Source organism: Mastigoproctus giganteus, chromosome 13 (assembly GCF_048544385.1).
Source record: "Mastigoproctus giganteus isolate SK-2022 chromosome 13, ASM4854438v1, whole genome shotgun sequence".
Classification (NCBI taxonomy): domain Eukaryota; kingdom Metazoa; phylum Arthropoda; class Arachnida; order Uropygi; family Thelyphonidae; genus Mastigoproctus; species Mastigoproctus giganteus.
The window spans coordinates 12284164-12297723 of NC_143587.1; the positions used below are offsets into that span (position 1 = coordinate 12284164).

The window sequence follows — 13560 nt, forward strand, 5'->3', positions numbered from 1 at the left end:
TGGAAAAGTAGTGAAGCCAACACATGTCAACAAATGGACACCAGAGATACTGTCATTTTTAGAAACACATTTGCAATTTGCTTATGAGAAAATCAGTGTGTACACAAGCAAGTGCACCTCATACAAAGTATGCCAATAATGAAACTATGCCTGTTATTTCAATTCCAACATTAATAGTACAAATAATATTTGAGATAATATTACAATGCATATAATAATTGAGAAATATTAATAAAACTGACATTGATATCACTCTGACATACTTTAAAGTTTTCTCTGGTTCATGGGTTAAGGAGATGACCAAGAGGATGGTTATTAAAAAAATATAAAATAAAAATGTTATGACATCCTACAGCCTATGATCACTTTAAATTATTAAATTCCATCTAAGAATAAGTGAATTTAAAAAAAAAAAAAATATTAAGCAATAACCAGAACTTGTAAAGAGTAGAAATTCAATTTTACCATGAGCATGGGCCATTTGCCAGTGTCCAATGTTAATTTTCTGGCCATTTCCAATTGTAAGTGGGAATTCAACTATATCTCCTGCAGCAAATACTCCTTCTATTCCTGCTTTCATATACTAAAATTGAGTTAAAAATAAATACATATAGTATGTACACTTCAGGCATGTTAAATTTTTTTTAATCAAATTAATTCAATTTTTTCATGTATTTTTTATTAGTATTAACCATACGGTGCAAGGAAGCCCCAGGCTTTTGCTGCACCAGCCAAAAAATTAATAACACCACTCTGCACGGTTTTCGACATTTGTAAACTAATAGCTGTTTTTAACTCTGTTTTCTACATTTATTTCAGAAATGCTATTCGTTTTTTTTCTATTGCATACCATTTTTTCATAATGAGCTCCACATAAAGTTTGCAGAACCTGTGTTGAAGCATTGAGATTGTGGAAAAATGATAAAAAGAAGGCTAAGCCATTTGCAATTTCCATGATTTGATGGGAGCCTACAAACCACTGTGATGACTGTTACTTTTGCTTAGTTAATGTAGAGGGATACAATCATTTAGTTGATGTCATGAGTTGTATTACTGGATGTATTAAGTTAAAAGTAAATGCTGGGAATTTGTAAACTAAATCTTCACATGTTGGCAATGCTGCCTTCAGTCATTTGTTTCTTGACCTTGAGCAGTGTTTATCAGTGTGAGCTCAGTTTCTTTTTGAGGTTATGTCAAACTTGTGCTAAAAATGCAAGTAAAATGTCCTCATGCAAGTGTTTAAACAATCCAAACTTATTTTGTTATATTTTTGTGGAAGTTACATAGTCCTCAAGCAGACAAGATATTACACAATTTGTAAAAAATTGTGTATTATGCTTATTTTGCAGGGAAATTTGGTGACAAAATTATATAATGGGCTCCACATAAAGTTTGCAGAATCTGTGTTGAAGCAATGGGATTGTGGAAAAATGGTAAAAAAAGAGAAAGCTATGCCATTTGCTACTCCCATGATTTAGTGGGAGCCTACAAACACTGTGATAATTGTTACTTTTGTTTAATTAATGTAGTGATACAATGCATAGAGTAAGAAGGGCATTGTGGTAACACAAGAGATAACCTGCCAATTCCATGCCTTCCACTTATATTGGAGAATGTAGCAGAAGAAAGTGCTGAAAGGGAAGCTTCTGAAGATGAAACTGAAGATGAAATTAATTAAACAAAAGTCTACATGTGGAGACATTGAGTCCAGCCCTCAACTGTTTTCACTGCATGATCTGGGAAGAGATTTAAATTTACCAAAGGAATCTGCAGAACTCCTTGCTTCTAGACTTAAGTCAAAAAAACTTCCAGCACATGGGATGTTTTTCTCATGGTACAGATACAGAGAATGAGAACTATTCCTCTATTTTTCTGAGGATGATTCTATGGTTTTTTGCAGTAATATAAATGGCTTAATGAACTGTTTAGGAATTAGTTACAATCTTACACAGTGGAGACTGACTCATCAAAGAGAAGTCTCAAAGGTGTGTTGCTCCACAATGGAAATAAATATGGGTCAATTCCAGTAGCTCACTCTTCACATTTGAAAGAAACATATGAAAACTTGAAGTTGTCGACAGATATTAAGTATGAAGAACATGGTTGGTGTGTGCTGACTTTAAAGTGATAGGCACGTTACTTGAACAGCAATATGGTTACAAAAAAATGCCTTGCTTTTTGTGAGTGGGACAGTCAAGAAAGGGGTAAGCAATGGGGTGTCAATCTTGCCAGAGGAGCAGTTCATTGCCGGAATCAAAGAACATAGTTCATGAACCAATGGTAGACCCCAAAACTGTCCTCCTACCACCCTTGCATATCAAACTGGGTTTGATGAAACAGTTTGTGAAAGCTTTTCAGTAGGAAGGTCTCTGCTTCAGCTACCTTTGTACTAAATTCCCATTGATCACCCAAGAGAAGCTAAAACAATGTATTTTTGTTGGACCTCAAATTTGCAAACTGATGAGGGACTGAGATTTTGAGAGATCTATGAATAAAAGAGAAAACAGGCATGGATTAGCTTCAAGTCTGTTATTGAGAACTTCTTAGGGAACAAAAAAGATCCAAACTACAAGAATATAGTTTAAAATATGTTGACAAACTTCAAGAAACTGGGCTTTAATGTGAGTGTCAAGGTACATTTTTTTTAACACTCCCACATTAGATACTTCCCAGAAAATCTAGGAGGTGTTAGTGAAGAATGGGGTGAGAGGTTTCACCAAGTTATTAAAGACATGGAAATGATATATCATGTTAGGTGGAATGTCAACATTATGGCTGACTATTGCTGGATGTTGAAGAAGTACTGCAAAGTAGAAGGATTTGCAAGAAAATCAAAGAAATGAAAATTTGACCCATTGTAGATCAGTCTCTAAAATGAAAGGAGAGTAGTAGTGGCATGTGATGCAAGAAAGCAAGTGAATGAGCTTATGCAGCATCATCCAAAAAAAAAAAAAAAACCACACCATTCCCTCCAAATGCCTGTCCAGTTCCTCCTTAAATTTATTCAACCTATCAACTTCCACAATGACAGATGGAAGTTTGTTCCAGCAATTAACCACCCTCTGGCTAAAGACAAATTTCCGCACATCTATTCTATATCTGTCTTTTCTTAATTTGAATTTATGCCCCCTTAGGTTCGTAATCTGAACAAATGGAAGTATCCCATCAGAATTCAGCATGCTCAACCCATTCAAGGCCTTATACACCTCAATCAGATCATAGTGCAAGTGCCTAGTCTCCAGCCACTGCAATTTGCAGAACTTAAGCCTCTCTTGGTAAGAGGATCCCTTCATTCCCCTCACCAATCTTGTTACCCTTCTCTGTACACGCTCAAGTAAATCTACATCCTTCCTAAAATGAGGCCTCCAGACCTGTACACAGTACTCAAGGCGTAGCCTGACCATTGCCTTATACAGAGAGACAATCACCTCCCTGCTAGCAAAATTCCTATATATCATTGACAAAACCCCATGACCTGCCCTGGCAGCCTCTCTGCATTGCTCAGAAAATTTCATATCTGACTGCACAATTACTCCCAGGTCTTTTTCATTTTCTAACACCTTAAGTGTAGTACCACACAGTTGGTACATTTCTCTCGGGTTATGCAGTACTTTGCATTTGTCAAGGTTAAACTTCAGTTGCCACTCTCTTAGTCCATCTGCCCAAATTATCTAGATCCTGTTGCAGGATCTAAATAATCTAGATAACTGCCATTACTGTCATTAACAACCCTGCCAACCTTTGTATCATCTGCAAACTTCGACATTAAGCCTGATATACCTTCATCAATATCATTGATAAATATACAAAACAACAGTGGACCCAACACCGAACCCTGTGGGACTCCACTAATAACATTAGTCCATGAAGAGCAGCACCCACTGAGTGCAGTTTAGTGGCAAACTATCACACTGCCCTTTAAGTTTTTTCAACATGTATTTAAGTATAAAAGTCTGGTAAAGGTAGCATTTTGTTATAATGTGTGTGCAAATTCTGCCAAAATTAATAAAAATTTGGGAAAAATAAAATTTTCTTTTAAAAATGATTTTTTTGAAGAAACCTGTGAAGTGATGGAAACAAATGGATCATTTTTCAAATCAGCATTAAAAAATGATTCAGAAATACTCTTTTCTGAGACAACATCAGTAATTTTTTTTTTTCAAAATGCATGGTGTAATTAATTAATAATGTTATGTGATTAATAGAGGACAAAATTAAAGACTAAATATCAATTAAATACAAATTAATTAATAACATAAAAAGCAATTGTGTTTACCTCAACAAACATACCTCACAATGTAATACTCATTCAACTTTTTGTAATGCACCTTTATTATTTCCTCAAAAATTAATGAAAATTGAAACACAAGGTTTTCTTAAAATGACCTCTTTTTAGAAAGATGTGCATTATTTGAAACCAAGAATATCTCTTTTCTATGAATTTACCATACTGACCATTCTATCCTCCAATCAGATTCAAGCACTTCTACCAATTTTCCAACAGAATTTCCAATTGTGGAAACAAACCGTCCTTTATCTAAACATCCTTTATCTTGTCCTTTATCTAAACCTTGGTTTTCCAATAAATGTGCTAAGGCTGTTCAAGAGAAGAACGTTACATATCGTAATTGGCTTGTTTCTAATTCTTCAGTTTCATTTTCTGCCTACACCAAAGCTCGCAACAATTGTAAAGCAGTTATTAATCAGTCCAAACTAGAGTTTGAACCGGCTAAAACTTAGTACTGTGCTTACTAAGTACTATAGGTTCTAACACCTCTTGTGTTGGGGGTTTACATAAAAGGGGGGGGAAAGGCTGAAGGCATCGTAGACTGGATATAATCTTTTAAGGGCACAAAAGGTGATATAGTTGTACACATTGGCACAAATGATATTAAGAGTAGGAGACCAGCGGAATTACTTAACAGTGACCCGTACTTACGGGTCACTGTTGAAAAAAAGCTGTGAACTAGGGTTGAATTTCAAAGTGTCTGCAATTCTGGCCAGACATGATAGGAGAGAGTATATGATGAGAGCCTTGTCGATCAATTCGGCCCTAAAAAGATTGTGCAAGGCTTAAGAGGTAGAATTTTTTTCAGACTGTTCTTTACTTGTTAACAGGAGAGACTGCTTCTACAGGAATGGGATACACTTAAATAGAAAGGGTGCAAGAATATTTGCTGATGCTATTGAGGCAGTGTTAGGTGGGTCAGAAAACTGCTAGCTTGGGGGGATACAAGGACTATAAGATTAACAGTAGCCATTGGCAGAGGTGAAAGTGATTCTTGCACTGCTTCTATTGGAATGAGCAGCAGCCTGGAAAACAAGATGCAGGATATTTCCGAGACTGCCAGCAATCATTGCAGTACAAGTAAACGCATGGGTTGTGTTAGGGTAGCTAAGAATAGGATCAGGTGCATGTATACTTGTGTGTACACCAATGCTAGGAAAATAGGAGTTTGGTAAATAAATTTGATGAATTTGAGGTATTGCTCAGAACATCAAAGGCAGATATTGCTGGGATATCAGAGACGTGGTGTCACACAGATATAAGGAATGCAGAACTGGAATTTGGGGAGAACAATGTGTACAGAAAGGATAGACAGGATAGGAAGGGAGGAGGGGTTATGCTATTAGTTAAGAAACACAAAATCCACGGAAGTGAAGCCAGTGTCGAGTCAGTTTGGTGTGACATAAGCATTGGGAGATCAAAATTGAGAGTAGGAGTGTGCTATAGGCTAATGAATCTGATGAGTATAATAAGAAACTGTACAGGGAAATAGGGTGGGCCAGTAAATCAGAGAGTCTTATAATTTCCCAGATATTGACTGGAATTTGTGGGTTGGTCACTCACACACTAGCAAGGCTTTTGTGGATTAATTCGATGATTGTTTTTTACATCAACATGTTCAAGAGGCAACCAGAGGGAGTAATACTATTGATCTGATTATCAGTAGTGATTTTTCATGCATTAAGAATCTGCAGATAAAGGAACCACGAGGTGGCAGTGATCAGTTATCTGAAGTAGGATTTACTCAAAGAGGTAACTACTATCAAGGGAAAAGGGAAGGATTTTTGCTTTCATAAAGGTGACTACGGTGCCCTGAGACTACGGTGACTACGGTGGGACCAACTGATGATGTTACCAACAGCAAATTCAAAATGGGAAGCATTCAAAGAACTTATCTTGGAAACTGCTAGGCTTTACATACCAACTAAGAAATATTGTTCAAGGTTTAGGTCTAAATAGATGTCAGATGAACTAATGAGACATATGGCAGAGAAGAAAAATGCAAGGGATACATATAAATTAATGCGTGACATGGAAGCCTATGATAGTTATAAGCTGGTCTGTAGCAAAGTCACAAAGGAGATTAGGCACGCAAAGGCAGATTATGAGAAATCCTTGGCAAAGGATGCAAAGAAAAACAGAAAAGAGTACTTTACCTATGTAAACTCTAGAAGGAAAGGGATGAATCAGATTGGTCCACTGGATATTGATGGTTCAACAGTTGAGGATACTGCTCAGGTGGCTAACAAACTAAATGAGTATTTTGCATCTACATTCACACATGAGGAGTTATTCAGGAAGGGGAATGCCAGAGGTGAAGTAAACTCTGGCAGTAAGCCAGATGATTTTGTAATAACAGAGGAAAGTGGAGGAGAAATTGTTGAGGATAAGCATAAAAAAAAGGCATGGATGGTATCTATCCAGTTATATTAAAGGAGGCAGCAAAGGAAGTAAGAAACCCTTAGCCATAATCATGAGAGCTTCCTTGGACTCGGGGGAAGTACCCATGTACTGGAGATGTGCATATGTGACCCCAATTCACAAAGGAGGATCAAAGGCTGACACAAGTAATAAAAGACCTGTGAGTTTAACTTCTGTTCCAGGAAAATTAATGGAGGCACTAGTTAAAGAAGCACTGCAGGATCATTTAGACAAGACTTCAGTTATAGCTCGGACACAGCATGGTTTTGTTAAGGGGAAGTCCTGCTGACCAATTTGAATGGATACTATGATGCAGTCACAAAAGAACTGGATGCAAGGAATAACTTTGATATTATATACTTGGATCTTAGAAAGGCTTTTGATACTGTTGCACATGGAATATCTGTGGCATTAGAGGCAAATTGCTGCTATGGATAAAGGGATGGTTGAGGGGGAGAAGACAGAGAGTGGTAATCAATGGACACTGCTCATCGTGGACTAATGTTATTAGTGGAGTCCCTCAGGGTTGGGTCCATTATTGTTTTCTGTATTTATAAATGATACTGTCGATGGTATATCAAGCTTAATGTCCAAGTTTGCAGACGATACAAAGGTTGGCAGGGTTGTTAAGGACACTACTGATGCTATGCTGCTGCAACAGGATCTGGAAAGGTTGAGCAGATGGGCTGAGAGGTGGCAAATGAAGTTTAACATTGCTCATTGTCAATGTATCAACTCTGTGGTACTACACTGACAGTGGTAGAGAATGAAAAGAACCTGGGGGTAATTGTGCAGGCAGATATGAAGATCTCTGAGCAGTGCAGATGGGCTGCAAGAGTAGCTCATGGTGTCTTGTCAAGGATATATAGGAATTTTTCTAGCAGGGATAGGGAGGTAATTATTCACTTGTATGAGGCAATGGTCAGGCCACACCTTGAGTACTGTATACAGGTCTGGAGGCCTCATTTCAAGAAGGATGTAGAGCTGCTGGAACGAGTACAGAGAAGGGCAACAAGATTAGTGAATGGAACAAAGGGTTGCTCTTATAAAGAAAGGCTTAAGTTTTGCAAATTACAATGTCTGGAGACTAGGCACCAGCAAGGTGATCTGATAGAGGTGTATAAAGCCTTGAATGGTTTGAGCATGCTCAATGGTGATGCGATTCTTCCTCTTACTCAGAATAATCACCTGAGAGGGCATAAATTCAAATTTAGGAAAGACAGATGTATTATAGATGTGCGGAAATTTGCCTTTAGCCAACGGGTAGTTGGTTGGTGGAACAGACTTCCATCCCTTGTTGTGGAAGTTGATAGCCTAAATAAATTTAAGGCTCAGCTGGACAGGTATTTCGAACGAATGGAGGGGTGAAATGGGAGTGGTTTTTTTCTTTTTGGCTGATGCTGCATAAGCTTGTTTTCTTGCATCATATGCTTCTACTAATGCTAATGCAAAGGAATCTCCCCAGAGTACAAAGATGTCCACATAATTAACCTCAATGGTTCAACTCACTCCCTCAAAACTCCAGGATATATGCCGTCAACTCTAGAAGCCTTACTTGCCTTTATGCTCAATTTTTTTTCTAATAAACAATATTTAGTCCATTATGGAAGTTTATTATTACAATAATGTTGAACAGCTCTACAATCTTCTTGAGAAAAGCTGCCCTTCCCTTCTCAGTTATTTTTTTTCCCATTTCTTCAGGCTTTTTTTTAATTATTTTTTTTTAACTTCAGGTCCTCTTTTTGACTCCTATGCTGATATTTTCTTTGTACTCCCCAGATCCATCAGCTTATATCTATAAGCTGACTCTAAATTACTCAATTTCTTAATAAAAACTCTTTCTGCAGTCATGTGAACTTCTTTAAACTTTCACTGAAACCATCAAAAGCAAATATCTTCACACCTGTAATAAAAACATCACCCTCTCTCCACATGAGGTAGATATTCTTCTACACCCATTGCAACCAGTCAAATTTCTTAGCACAGTGCTAGTTGGAACACTGCATTTCAAAGATCAACCCCCTTTACCCAATTTTTATTAATTAATCTCTGCAAAGCATATAACAAAGAAACCATTGTGAGATATATTAACTCATACTAGTTAAGCTATATCTACCATGAAAAAGATAAAGGAAATGGAGTTCTGCTCCTAAAATGCAACAATCAATAGGCATACCTCCCCCAAACAACCTGAAGTGTTTCCCAAACTGTGGTCTGCATAACTTTTGAAAGTGGTCTGGGGGAGACTGGATAATAAACAGCTTTTTTTTTTTGTTGTAAACAACAATCCTATTAACTGTGATAAGATTAAAAAAATAGTTATTAATGTATTTTCAGATATAATTTAATATTTTTGTGGTCCATGACTTGTTATCAGTATTTTTGTTATCAGTATCTGGAAAGAATTAGAAAACACTGATCAAGACAATGCTTCTCTAGTTAATAAACTAATGATAATAAAGTACTGGGTGATTTTTGCATGGACATATTAACATCTGGAAACTCACTGGCTGGATGCTCGTATACATTCCTATAGAAGAAATTTAGTCCATTATGAACTAAAGTTCTACCGCACTTACAATATCAAAGTTCTACGCCACTTATAATATCACTTACAGCAATCTGAGTGCTATTTGCTAAATGTTCAAAAGAATCTTCAAGAGAGAGAGATGCCCAGTTGATTTGAGCTGTAGAAGACTGATCTTGGTTACTGTCATTTGACTAGTATTGAATTATACAGGCAATGGACTCAAATGAAGAGTAAAATCTGTTTTAGCATTAGCAAAGGTACATCATGCAAGAAAGCAAACTTATAGAGCACCAGCCAAAAAAAAACAAAAAAACCGCCTTCTCATTTCACCCATCCACTTGCTCTAAGTGTTTGTCTAGTTCTGCCTTGAATCTGTTCAAGCTATCAACTTCTACATCGACAGATGGAAGTTTGTTCCAGCAATCAACCACACGCTGGCTACAGGCATATTTCCGCACATCCAACCTACAACTGTCTTTCCTCAATTTGAATTTATGCCCTCTCATGTGATTATTCATTGAACCATTGAGGCTAATTATGCAAGCATCACTAGACTCTGGGGAGATTCCCTTGGATTGGAAAAGTGCAAATGTATTTCCCATACATAAGTGTGGCTCTAAAAGTGAAGTTGGAAATTATCAACCTGTCAGTCTGACTTCAGTAGTAGGGAAAATCATGGAGAATCAGGCAATGATCAAGGGTGGAATTCAGGATCATTTGGATCGAATTGAAATTCTCAAGGATACTCAGCATTGTTTTGTAAAGGGAAAATCATGTTTAACAAATCTGGTTCGCTATTTCGAAAGGATCACTCACGAGCTGGATTTAGGGAATAATTTCGACATTGTTTATTTAGATTTCAGCAAAGCTTTTGACTCAGTCCCACATGAGCGGTTGCTTTATAAGCTGGAACAGGTTGGAATCATTGGGAAAATCCTTAGACGGATAGCAGGATGGCTTCAGGGCAGGAGGCAGAGGGTTGTGATAAATGGCTATTCCTCAGATTGGGTTGATGTAAGAAGTGGGGTTCCCCAAGGATCAGTATTAGGACCACTGTTGTTTTTAATTTTCATAAACGACATTGATGAAGGGATAGAGGGCGTGATATCTAAATTTGCAGATGATGTTTAATTCACCTCTGGCATTCCCCTCCCTGAATAACTCCTCATGTGTGAATGTAGATGCAAAATACCCATTTAGTTTGTTAGCTACCTGAGCAGGATCATCAACAGTTGAACCATCGATATCAAGTGGAACAATCTGATTCATCCCCTTCCTCCATAAGTAAGCATCACCTTTATGCTAGAAATGTGTTTGTGTTTTTCATCACACTTTTAGCATAAAATAATCTCTAAATTCAAATTATAATTACCTGATCCACTATTACATGCCCTCGGGCAGTCAGAGGTATTCCTGAACTTTCTAAAAACTGGGTCGAAGGTTTTACACCTGGTGACACAAAAGAAAATTTCATAATAAAATATGTACATTAATATACAGCAGAATCAAAATAAGAGAATTGAAGGACATTATTATGCACACGGGAACAAATAAGTTAATGAAACAGTAGTGTGCTGACAGAGCATAATATATTTAATTAATAACTTTAACCAGACAGCTACACATTACAATCTTCAGATGCTTCAGAAAGATATGGAAAAGAACATTAAATTATCTATATTCTGATAAGTTATATACATACTCCTGTTACATCTTGCCAAACAGTGAAAACAGAGAGAAAGTGAGTCTAGAAACTTTCAAGGTCACAGATTATAGTTCCAAACTGGATGTCAACTGATTGCATTACCTGTGTTGAACTAGGGGAGGGGGTGATCAATTTTAGATCAACCTACATTTCTGAACCACATCGAACTTACTTCTTATAATGGTGAGCTAGATTGACAAAAATGAGCAAGTTATGTGCATAAAATTAGTGATAAATCTAAAAGTTCTTTATTTTAAATGTCATGGGAAAAAAAAAAAAAAAAAAAGGTAATTAAAGTTTCAAATACTGACACATCTTTGCATGCAGAACAATTGAACATTACTATATATAATTTCCTGTTGGTAACTCTCTAACACTGCAAGTATACTATATATTCGGTGATCACTGAATTGTGCCTACCTACCTAATACCATGTTGAGCCACCATTCACACAGATAACAGCTGCTATTCACCTAGGCATTGACTCCATTAGATGTCTGAAGATGTCCAGAGGGACCTGCAGCCATGCTGCCTAAAAAGCTTTCCACAGTGTAGGAATAGATGGTTTCATGTCTCTATACCTCACTTCCCATTCAAAACATCACAGGTGTTCAATTGGATTGAGAACATGTGAATTTGGAGGCCAATCAAGATGGGTGATACCTTCACTGTGTTCCTCAAATCACTCATGCACAGTGCAGGCCCAGCCTGCACTGTGCATGAGTGATTTGAGATGGTACATTATCATCTTGGAAGATGATCCTGTTTCTGTCCATGAAAAGTGCAACATGGCAGAGTGGTGCACATGGTCTCTTAAGAACTGCCCATAGACCTCACCAGCAAAAATGTTGGTCCATACACATAAGTGGTCCTAGTTGTTGCCAGCAAAACATGCCCCATATTAAGAAACCACTGCCACCACCTGCCTGGATAGTGGGCACCATGCATGATGGGTCCATAGACTTGTGTTGCCCGCACCACACACGAAGATGTCTATCAGCATGTTACACTGAGTATTTGGACTCATCCAGCGTGCGCACTCGTTTCCAATCCTCTAGTGTCCAACCTAACACTATAGGATTGACACCACAGCATTTGCCATTTGATCAGCAGTGAGGAGGAAGGTGCTGATGCTTGGGTGTCATCTGCTGTAGAACCCCATATTGTATTGTGATGGCAACTGTCACAGTCACCTGCTGCTCAGCCCACATGATATGATGCACTCTTTGCTCATCATGAACATCCACCTTGCATAATCCTTTACAGTTTTGTCAGTAGGAAGTGATTTGACCTGTTACATCATTCTTTGTGCACTGTAATCACAGTAGGCCAAGATCTACCAATATGGAAACATGCAATTTCCAATATGGAAAATAATGCCCTTATGAAACTCCATGATTATCTTTACTACGTTCCATAATTGCTATTTGATCACTTTGATGCAAATTTGATGCACGACCAGATGCAAATTACTACTGCTCTAGCATAAGAAGCTGTTTGGCTTTTTATAAGTAAGCTATGCAGCATAGTCCATTATGGACTGGGTGGTCACAATTCTGTCACTGAGCGTTTCTTCCATTATCACTAAGTGTATAATGGAAGAAACCACAATATTTAAAAAATAAGTTACAAATCAAAACTAATATAATTTTTACATACTGTTTGTCCTTTATTTTATGTTTTTTCTACAAGGTTATATGATTAATGGTGAGTTCACGAGTCAAAAAAGGTTGGGAACCGCTGATCTAGACAAGACTACAGTAATAGTTAAGACAAAGCATGGGTTTGTTAAAGGGAAGTCTTATCTGACCAATTTGATTGGATACTATGATGTGGTCACAAAGGAACTGGATGCAAAAAAATAATTTTGATATCATATACTAGGATTTCAGAAAAGCTTTTGATACTGTTGCAGATGGAAGACTGTTGTACAAAAGTGAGTGGTATGGCATTAAGGGCAAGTTGCTACAATGGATAAAGTGATGGTTGAGTGGGAGACAACAGATAGTGGTAATCAATGGACACTGTTCTTCATGGACTAATGTTATTAGTAGAGTTCCCCAGGGTTTGGTGCTGGGCCATTGTTGTTTTGTGTATTCATCAATGATATTGATGAAGGTATATCAGGCTTAATTTCTAAGTTTTCAGAGATGATACAAAGGTTGGCAGGGTTGTTAATGACAGTATGCTACTGCAACAGGATCTAGATAAGTTGGGTAAATGGGCTGAGAAGTGGCAACTGAAGTTTAACATTGACAAATGCAAAGTACTGCATGTGGGTAGGTTTGGTTTTTTTTTTTAGGAGCATTAGCAACTAAGGCCATATTGCTCCGGGGATATGCGGTGGTCATTCCCTGACCTTTCCGCATCCTCTGTATTTGGTGGTCACGGGCTTGAATCCCAGTCTAATTAAGAAGCGTGCGCTACGCACTGCTGCTCCTACCCATCTGGTTACGGAGGCACCACATGTGGGTAGCAGTAACCCCAGAATAACATATCAACTGTGTAGTACTACACTCAAATTAGTGTAGAATGAAAAGGACTTGGCAGTAATTGTGCAGTGAGATATGAAGTTCTCTGATCAGTGCAGACAGACTGCTAGGAGAGCTCATGGGG

General features: G+C 37.6%; 1 protein-coding gene across 1 annotated transcript in view; it reads right to left on the reverse strand.

The window, feature by feature from the left end:
* Positions 1–13560, reverse strand: part of LOC150075769 (apoptosis-inducing factor 3-like) — a 217772-nt gene that overhangs the window by 68882 nt on the left and 135330 nt on the right. Inside the window, exons 13-14 of the mRNA XM_090387198.1 lie at positions 10612–10688; positions 466–583 (exon numbers count right to left, since the gene is read on the reverse strand). Coding sequence (XP_090243324.1) covers positions 466–583; positions 10612–10688 — 195 coding nt within the window. The remainder of the gene's footprint in view (positions 1–465; positions 584–10611; positions 10689–13560) is intronic.